At 27.2% G+C, this 11,026-nt stretch overlaps 1 protein-coding gene across 3 annotated transcripts in view; it reads right to left on the bottom strand.

The window, feature by feature from the left end:
- Window positions 1-7,149: 7,149 nt before the first annotated feature.
- Vps39 (vacuolar protein sorting 39) overlaps window positions 7,150-11,026 on the bottom strand; it is a 75,965-nt gene continuing 72,088 nt past the window's right edge. For all 3 annotated transcript variants that reach the window (XM_075367160.1, XM_075367159.1, XM_075367161.1), the window contains exon 17: window positions 7,150-10,472. In XM_075367160.1, coding sequence (XP_075223275.1) covers window positions 10,388-10,472 — 85 coding nt within the window. In that variant the 3' untranslated portion in view covers window positions 7,150-10,387. The remainder of the gene's footprint in view (window positions 10,473-11,026) is intronic.

Below are 11,026 nucleotides of genomic sequence, written 5' to 3'. Positions count from 1 at the left end.
TTATGACTCTGATAAGAGAATGCCCTCCCATAAATGTTTGATATTAAAAGGTAGAAAGAACATATTTCAAACAGGATTTATGGTTAACTTTCCATGAAAATTTTATTAAAATTGGTACTGTTATTATGTAATGAGCAAAAAATTAACAGATAATGGTAGTAAAAGTTGGAACGAATGATCTCAATTATAATTTTTTTTTATGCTAAGGCAAGAAAATATTACACTGTAAGCAATGCGTATGGGAAATTTATTTTATAGTATTGATCTCAATAATAATTACTTTTCTCAAATGTTAGTTTATGCATCTTATGTGCCCATCATATTTTCATAATTGAGAGTCCTGAGTACTGGGAGAAAGTCAAAGCCTAACCTCATCATCACCTTTGAAATTTTTATTCACATCCAAAATTAGAAGGTTTTTAAAACTTCACTCAAACCATAACAGTCAAAAGATCAATATATTTCAATTATTATTAACCGAGATGGCAAACAATTAATTTCCTGATTTCAATTAATCAAAAGCTTGAGAATTTAAGGGGTTACTAATTTCTTTGAATTCACAGAGGGTTTTATGTATGGTTGACGAATTATGTAGTTTGAAAGTGAAGTCTAATTATCATAAAATTTTAGTTTTTCTTAATGAAGGGGCCTAAGGGACTACTGAGAGTGCCCGAATGCAACAAGACTCAAAAACTTTCATTAATTAAGTATTTACTAGTCCAAATAAAAATGACTTTGGAAAATAACAGATAAAATATCTTAATTATTAATTAAAGTGTTTGAGAGCCCTTGAAGTCAACAAGGCTTGAACCTCTGGGGCAAAATCTTTTTGTTTACAGGTAGAATAAATTACCTAGATAAATCTAGTCAAGAGAGAAGTGTGACTTCTAAATATGAGTGTTTCATATTTTGTTCAGTAACACTTTGAGTCGCTGACTAAACCACATAAACCCTGGTTTCTGAATGGAGAAGGCTAAATAACAGATTTTTAACAATGCAAATATAATATCATTTTTTAAATCTAATAACTAATTTAATTTAATCACCTTTAAACTAATTTTTTTTTTATATTACAGATTTTATTAATAAGGTTTAGTATTGACAACCAAGCATTAGGATAGAACTACCTTAAGCTTAATGAATTAGTTATAAAAATGGATTGTTTGTTCATTTTTCAGCTACATTATTCAAACCTATAAATTTAATATGCAAGTGACAAATATAATTTATAATTATGTAATTTGTAAACATTTCTTTTTTTCAGTGCTTTATATCCATTATGAAAATGAACACAAAGATGACTGCAAATGTTTTGAAATAAATTTAAAAAAAAATATTTTATTACAGTTACTAAAGTTTAATAATAAATTTGTTGTTAACATTTTAAAATATTGCTATCAATCGCTGATTAAGTTTTACGACATTGTTTATTTAATGTATACAACACAATCTGCAATATAAATCACTTTGTTAGTATGGAATCTATTCTTTTTCTTAGGAATTTACGAATTTGGGCTTGTAGTAATTTATTATTACTACAAGCCCAAACAGTAGAAATTAAATTTTTTATTGTGTCATAAATGTTAGTAAAGTGTTCATGCGGTAACATATCATCTTATATTTTTAATATTACATCAACTGAACTAAATATTAAATATCTATGGTAAAAAAAATAAATAAATAGTTAAATATCTATTTAATATGTTTGGTAACAAGTGCACATGGTCAAATGAACTGCGTTGTAAAAGACAGCTGTGTGTCTTGCAAATGTCATTTAGATTTCAAAACCAAAAGAATACTCTTTTGTTGTTGTTAGAGATCATAATCTAGAGATTGTAGGACACCTGATATGTGACATTTTAGTAAATGAGATGCTACTCAAAAGAAACAACAAAATATACAAAGAATAACAAACAAACACCTAAAGAACAACAAAAATTCCAAGTTGAGTATAGCATGGAAAGTGTGAAGTTGTTTGCTGTTGCCTTCTTCTCCAGGCTTAATATATTATTACACATCATATGTCAATCCCAGTGTAATTTTAAGTGGTTTTCAACCCCTTCAACTGACCTTTTCATTCTGATCACGAAAATTATTAGAATAAACAGAAAATCATACCCTAAAAGAAAAACTCTGTATTTTGGTGGGCTTGGTATGCTGATATTGATTTGCATTAGTGTATGTGGTCTAATATAGAAGGCAGAGCAGTACACTGCTTCACTCCTCATGAAATGATTTATATGTTTATCCTTCAAGGAAGATATTTATATATACATTTCACCTTTTTCCCGGTGTTCAACCATTTTTTACCAGACAAGACAGTCGATTTCCAAGTATATAACTTCAACGTAAGTTTTATCATTTTATAAATTTTACAATTATTATTTTTAAATTATGCGGGAAAAGAAAAGACTGTAAGATATGGAAAAAAAATAAACTGAGAAAAATGACACCATTAGGCTGTAAAGATTACCTTGGTAAACTGGGATTCTGGTGGGAACCATGTTTTAGACCGTTTCATATATATTTATAAAATAAAAGTGCTTTATTATAAAAACATTTATTTGTTTTTACTGCTATAATAGTTATTATGTTTTATATATTAACAATTTTTTTTTTTAATATTTAGTTATAAGTAGACTAATGTCCTTCCATGGTTTATTGTTATTCCACAGTTTTGAATTCAATGTTTTACAAAATTTGATTTAGCCTATTTGTATTTTTTATTTTTGAAATTGTTATTTCAACTGAAAATTACACCAATTGTAAATCATACTAGTATTGAAAAAAAAAAATTGTAAATTTATTTTAACGAATGTTATATTTTTAATGTTTTATGAACAGCAAAAAATATTCATAAACTATGTTATACATTACTTGTCATTAACTTATTTCACAATAGATTATTAAAGACGAATTTACGTACATGTTATAAATTTTTGCTTACACTACAGGAATAAGATCACTTAGGTGGACCACCCAACAGGTGTGTGTTTCCAAGTTTTTCATCTTTATAATCACTTTTACCAACAAATCAAGTCAATGCATAATCAAAAACACTGTTTTAAAAAGAAAAATTACCGCCTGAATTTGATTACAAGTCCGTTAATAGATTCCTATAATTATAAACACATTTTAAAATTAAAACAGATATTTTTTTTAAATTATACTATTCCCCTTTGCTGCTCTGCAGTAATGTTATTACAAAATAATAATGTTATGTATTTTAAAAAAATCGGCTAAGATCTATTCCATTTTTTAACAGACCTCACTCCAACCCCCTTGTTATTCTCTTTCCTTTTCAACTGCAGGTAAAATGCATGCTCAAAACCTATTTCCAGTCCATCCAAATGTTCTACTGGATGGATCAGGCTGATTTGTTTTTATTCTACTCAGAATAGCCTGCGGATTACCCAGACATGTCATACATACAGATAGTTCAACAACATTGAAAAACCATCAAAATGATTTTCTTGTGTGTAATAACCTTTGAAAGATTCTCAATTAAGTAATAAATAAGGATTTTTTTATATATGATATTTTGATGTTATAGCTGTCATTCCAAACAGAAGAAAAAACTTAGCACACTCCATCAAGTAGAACACTCAAATAAATTGGAAATAAATTTTCAGCCCAGTTTTTTAATGTATAAGATTCTAATAGTTTAATAGCCATGCTAAGTGGGAATAGTTTCAGTATAAATGTAAATATCAGTATAATATTAAAAATACAGTTCAGTTTACTACTTTGCAATCCATTCAGTTCTGGGGGTAGGTGAGGCATTTTCACCTAATCCCAGATTAATAATTATGGCAATCTATTAATATTGCATCTCTAACTCAATAACAGCATAAAGAAATAATTCACATGATGTCATGTTAAGCAGTTAACTAACTGTGATCACATGTTTCACCCTTATTCTTAATAACAACATAACCAAATAATCATCTTGGCAATGACAAGTATTACTACAGATGCTCTGTTAAGCATTTACCTCACCTAAGTAGTTCTTTAATATCAGGAGGAAAAGCAATATGTCACAGGCTATATTTGAGATGGCCAATCATGGGTGTGTTTGTTCCAATCCTCTGCACAATACATCCTGATTACTAGAGAAAATTAATGTGAAAATTGATTATTTTGGAATGTTTGTTTTTCTCTTTTCATTATCCCTTGACTCTTTTTCATCACGTGTTTTCTGAGGGTTACGGCTAGGTAATTGATGGATCTTTAAAGGTAATATATCCTTAGTATTGGATGCAGGGGTCTCTGCCAATGGTACTATTTTGAGATTGCCAATGAAACTGTTTTTCATTTACCGATTAATATATGGCTGATCCGGTTGTAGGTATATATTAGGTAAAGCCATGACCCCTGTAACTTAAATTACAATTCACAGAAAAAGATAGTTTAACAAATTGTCCAGCCCAACAGGCTGGTCTAATGGTTAAGTCATCGTCAAAAATCAGTTGTTTAATAGCTGATTTTCGAAGTTGAAGGTTCTTAGGTTCGAATTCTAGTAAAAGCTAGTTGCTTTTATATGGATTTGAATACTAGACAGTGGATACTGATGGCTTGGATTGGGGTTCAATTAACCACACATCTCAGGAATGGTCCAGCTTGAGTCTGTGCAAGAGTACACCTCATTTACATGTTCTACACAGCATCCTCATTTCATTGGACCATGAAGGAGACGATTGCTTATTACTGTTCACTAGTTGAACCTACACATTAGGGGAAAAAAATATTAAGCAAGTTTCAAATTTTTTAACATCTCCTTTTTCAGGATGTATATAATAAATTCATTACATCAATACAACTTTAAATTCTGTTTTTCATTTTCTATTAGAATACTCGGCAATGTTTCATTATTGCTAGATTTCAGTATATAAATATATATATATATATATAGATTAAATGAACACAATTGAAAGTTTGATAAAGCATTAAAAAATGAATATTACGGAACTTCACAAAATTTAACCTCTCCTTTTTCTTTTTTCCAATTTTTCCTTTTCTACCTTTTTCCCCGCACGTAAATTAGTCCAGTAGTTTTTTAGTCTATAGTGGACACACATACGTACATTGCCTTTTATATACGAGAAGAAGAAAGTCTATTTTGTAAATATCTCAACACCGAAGCCATCTAGGGGTATAGTTTTTATAAAAATTTCTTTTTTCATCTAACTAATGAATATTCTGAATATGAGCCAAATCAGACCATAAATGCAAGTTTTTCAAATAACTCGACCTTAACGCCATCTAGCGGGTCCATTTTTGGTAGATAACTTTCTTTCCATGTAAGTAACAGATATATTCTGAATATGAGCCAAATTGGACCATAAGTACAATTTTTCAAATTATCTTGACACCCAGCAGGTCCAAACTAATTCAAATACCTTTGTGACCGTGTGTACAACAACTCACCAAAGTTTCATTGCAATTGGACGAATGATATAGGAACGCATATGGGACAAACATTCATTTATATATATTTAAGATTAACTAATAAATAGAAAATTTATTTATTCAGTACTTTTTCTTTAATTCGTCTTTACTGAAATTTAAAAACCCATCACAAATTGGTTGTTACTGTTCTCTCATATTGCAAGACATAAATCTAAAGCTAATATATCTTTACTTCCAAAAACTGGATATAGATAGGAATATGTAATGTACTTTTGTTCCAGAAAATAAATTGCATTTTACAGTCATAGGACAATATCAAGCAATTACATACGACTAAACATAAGCAAGTAATTATATAAACAATTACTATAAAAGACTGGACTTGAAGAAAAACTCTAGTAGTGGAAGTAGTGAAGAAAAACTCTTATTTATTAGGTGGCACTCATACCGTTTTTGTTTGTTTAAGTTTAGGTTTTCAAGCATTTCTTTTTACCATCAATCATCATCTTTGCCTCAACAAAAATACTATTATCTGTTTTATATATTCTAATATTTGCCTTCCTTTATGTTCTTTAATCTTCACAGTTCCTTCTATAATGGAACGTACCAATCCTTGTCCTTTTTATTTTACAAATTCTTTCATAAACTTCTCTCTTTTCAATTTTGTCTTAAAATGTTTTTATTTCCTAGTCTCTAATTTCCACTGCTCTCATGCAGAATCAAATCTTAAATATTCCTATTCTTTATTTTACTGGCTTCTCTATTATCTGTTAAACTGCATGTGCATTGTACTTTGTACAAACATCTAAAGAATTTATAATTCTTAAATGCTTGTATAAGATCAGCAGATTTCTTTCAGTATAGAAGCTTTTCAGCTCTTCTGTTTTCTGGAAATCTGATTTTGATACCTTATTTTACTGGATAAATACTAAATTTCCCTTTAGTAGCCCTTATAATATAGTAAAACCTGTTCAAAATAGACTCTGAACAAGACAGAAACCTTTCCATTATGGAAAATAATATTGTTCCCATTAAAAAGGTGGAAAAATCAATATAAATCATTCTGTATAATATGGAACCTCTACAACTAGGAAAGTCAGGAACCCTGAATAATATGGAAAATGTACTGTATAAACTGTGGATATTAAGGAAGGAAAACTGATTATTTATCAGAATTTTTAGAAGGTGATTAAAAATAAATTAATTATAAAGGAAGCTGTAACAGATGTATGTGAACTGGTGGCAATCTGTTTGCAGCTGTTATATAAGTTATCAGTCCACTGTGGAATAGGTGAATAAAAAACTGGAACAATGGAGAAATCCCCTATCGGGCAGATGTATAAAGTATATTAATAAATTTATTTAAATCTTCATTAAGAATGGAAACAGATTTTAGTTCAGCAGCCATCAGTAGAGACTGCGTCTACTTTCATTAAGCATGATTAAAATCCATCATATTACAGTTTTTATTTTTTATTAGTAAGAATGTTAGTAACTGATTAAAATATTAAAAGAGACAGTTACAATAAATTAGAAAAAACCAGCTTGACTGGCATAGTGGGCTGCAAGCTTCTTTCTAATAAATAACCCTTTTCAAGGCTTAATTACAGGAAAAGTCATCTTATTTTCCTAATTAAAATACTTGAATAAATGTAAGTTGAATTTGTAATAATAATAAAAAAAAAAAAAAAATTCTTCTCTTTTTAAGTTAAAAAAAAAAACAACACAAAAAATATTAAAAATAGCTTTTTAATATATGTGATAGATACAAATATATATATTAAGAAATAAAATTTTCCATATAATTATAATAAAAAAATTATTAAAACAGATTTAGATATATAAATTTCAAAATCACAATTATTTACCAGTACAAGGATTGAATATTTGCATAATTATTATATTAAATATCTAACTTAACTCTTTTTTTCTATTTTTATTGAAAACATTTAAAAATAGAAAAAAAAAATTTATAACTTCAGTATATTTACAATGAAAATAATAATTGGTAATAATAATGTACCATTTATTTAACTGATCCCCCTCCCATATTACAGACTCTGTATGTATGATGTAATTTAGTCTTGAAATCTTTTCTTTTCATGGAAATAAGTGAGAATTTAATATTTCAATTCAAATCTACTGTAATTATATAATCTGCCATCCATCAATATCATAGCGTCTACATTTTAAGAGTTTCTTACAAGGCGGTGGATGGAAAAGATTTACTTTCATAGTGTTATCAAACTTGTTTTTTTTTTATTATTATCTTTGAATCTCCAATAATTCAGAAGTGATAAAATTTAAAGGGTGATTAAAAAACAGAATGATTGTGCATTCCATCCATTTATTATTTTTTATTTATATTAGTAAATTAAATTGTTTTTCATACTTTAAATAAATAAATGAGTTTTAGACTTGCAATAAGCCTAGCAATTTAAGTATAGTAGTTCAACAATTTGTTAATTAAAATCTATAATTAACATTTTTATGATAAAATTGTAATGCAGGTTTAATGTATTACATTTAATAAGTTAAAATAGAAAATTTAAAAATTTTTAAATTAAAAAAAAATAGAAATTACATCTATTAGAATAAAAATCTATTCAAAATTAGAAATATTTAATGAGATGTTTTGCAAAGATATCTAGCAGCAATGTAAGTACAATAAAAAATTCCAATTATTAATGTTATATTATTGTAATAATAATAATTACAAAACTGCTTACATTGAAATATATGGATTTAATCTGTTTATGTTTATTTTTGCAAAGTACCTTTTGGAAAGCCTGGTAATTCAGATAAAATATAAATTAATTTATATTTAACTTATTAAGCTTAACACAAAATAAATTAAAAACAATTTAAGAATTGTTATTATTTTTCTCTCATGATATTTTTTGTACTTCCTTATATATATATATATATATTAATTTTTGAATGTAATATTACGCTACTCCTCAAATTAATCAATGACCATAAATATTGTGTCAGATGCTAGATCTATTATATGTTTTTGTTTGTTGTAGTCAATAAACACTTTATTATTATTTAAATAACAGAATGAGAGAGTAACCTAGATTTATTTGTTACATCAGATTTAATTAAGTTAGTAAAATAAATAATAAAAAATAAATTATTAACATTAAGTTCACAGAAATTTATAATCTACACAAAAAAAGAACAAATAAAATTTCCCAAAACTAAAATAACATGAAACTCACTACACAGATCCTTGTTTGTCTGCAGACTGTACCTGTTGGAGGGTTAGGTAGTAATTACACCCCTAAAAAAATACTTTTAAATTTATTAAGTTATTATCTCAAGATAAGGTATTCTGTATAAAATAAAATATAAAAAAAAACATATACTTAAAAATCCCTAATCCTATTAAACCCATTCCAAAATCACTTGAATCAGAAAAGTTTGATTCACAGTTGATATAAAAAAGATCTGTTTTACTTTTTTCTAAGTATTAGAAATAAATAAACATTAAAAATAAGGGCTGGTGCTCCCCATACTGCTTGCATATTTTTAATTGTCTAATGACTTTCAACATATCCTTTCTCCTAATCATAGAACATGAAATTCTAAACATTATTTTAAAAAATCATCAATATTTCACAAACAGAAGTCAAGTGAAGACATTCTTGTATTTGAGAAATGTAATAAACTGGAAAAAGAAATAAATAAAACTATGCTTCTTCAATCCTTTACATTTTTACTTTTAGAAGTCAACACCAGATTCAAAAACATCTTACTGATCTTTAATTTGGTGCTGAATTTGAAGAAGTAAAGAGGTATTACTTTTTAATTTGTAGTGATTTAAAACAAATTGTTCTTTTTTATTTTTATTTAAAAATAGATAGGCCTAAAAAAAACACATGCTATATGAAAAAAGTCATTGTCAAAAAACGTAAATTGAATCAACATTTTGATAAAAATATGTAAATGAATCCTAAAAAATAAAATAGAGACTGCTACTTAATCTGAGCTATAACTCTCTGGAATGCAATATTTATATTATCTGAAAGTATATATTATTTATTACTTATACTTAATCTTTCCATCTACTTTTCTTGATTTTTTAAAAAAAATACTTTGATTATTAAAATAACATCACAACATTATGCTATAAATAGTTCAATAATAAGTAATGACCTTCACAAAAGAAATTAAAAATATTTTCAAAATCATGTACACGGATAATGTAAGTTTTCATTTAAAAGTCTCTTATTCATATTATGTGTATAAGACTTACAACAGAATTAACAGAAGAAGACTATCAGGGTTTTTTTTTAATAAAAAAAATAAAAATAAAATCAGTCTATCTAGTGGAGTAAGGCATGGCCTGAACATGGGATAGAAAAACTACAAAAAATAGTCATTTGGATTTGGTTTAGCCTACAAATATATTTCAGGTTTGGTTCACTAGTACTTATACAAATAACAGCTGTATGTTAATAGATTCAGGAACTTCATAGTGGGGCAGTAAATGGAATTAAAAAAAAACATAAACAGTCTTTTCAGAGCACTTTGTGTTTAGGTTCATTAATTAAAAGATTTAAGGTACATATACATACATAATATATATGTACATACATTTTTTTTTCAATACTGACCACACACATCATTACTAAAAGTAAACTCATTATTAGTTTTGCAGATTAAAACATAATTTTGAAGAAATTAGTTAAGTAAAAAATAAATAAAGTCTTTACTAAAGAAAGTCTATGTTCTTGGATGTTTACTTCCCTTGCCACAATTTAAAACAAAATAAATTATATATACCTTATAGAGAAACTTAGTCAAACCTAATGCATTTTATGGATGATTGGATTTTAGACACCTGTGCATCTTATAATTCAATAAATTGAGGTTTTTACTGTAATAATATTACTATGATATAATTTTAAGAAAATAAAATAACATTTTATAAAAATAATCACAAATGAAAACATAATCTAAACAATAATTACTATTTATCAAAACTATTTTCTTGGTCCTTTACAAATCTACATGAATAATGTAATATATCTCCATTTGGATAACGCACAAAAGCACTGAAAAAAAAATTAAATCAACAATAATTACCACCAAGAAGCGTAAAAAAGAATATAAATGAGTTAAAAGATTACATAAATCCTGAATATAATACCATCATTGCTGATATTATTTTAATATATCGTACTTGCTTAGTATGCTGTTGGCTAGTATGAAGCACCTACGTACGGTTCAAACCATGGTAACCAGTCAGAATATAAATTATTCTGACCAATACATACCATGCACTGAGTCAGCCGATCATGAGTTATTCTCTAACATGATCCAATAGCTATACAAAGAACATGTCTACATGGTCAAGACAGATAGCTGTCAACTGAGGGACTTTGACAACATCCTGCAAAATTAGGAAAAGAAGCATTCCAAGGTAGACACAGGATTCCATCTTAGGCTTCTAAAATTTTTTTTTTTAAATCACTAGAGGTTTTAGATTCCTAGTTATCATTGTTAGCTAAGAGCTCACACACCAAACAACTCTTTTCAGAGCCAACCTCTTAAAGCGAATGCCCATCTGTTTCGACACTAAGATTTAAATTTGTAAATGCTCCTTTTT

This window comes from Lycorma delicatula, chromosome 5 (genome assembly GCF_047948215.1).
Source record: "Lycorma delicatula isolate Av1 chromosome 5, ASM4794821v1, whole genome shotgun sequence".
Classification (NCBI taxonomy): Eukaryota; Metazoa; Arthropoda; class Insecta; order Hemiptera; family Fulgoridae; genus Lycorma; species Lycorma delicatula.
This window is presented reverse-complemented; position numbering and strand designations above follow the sequence as displayed.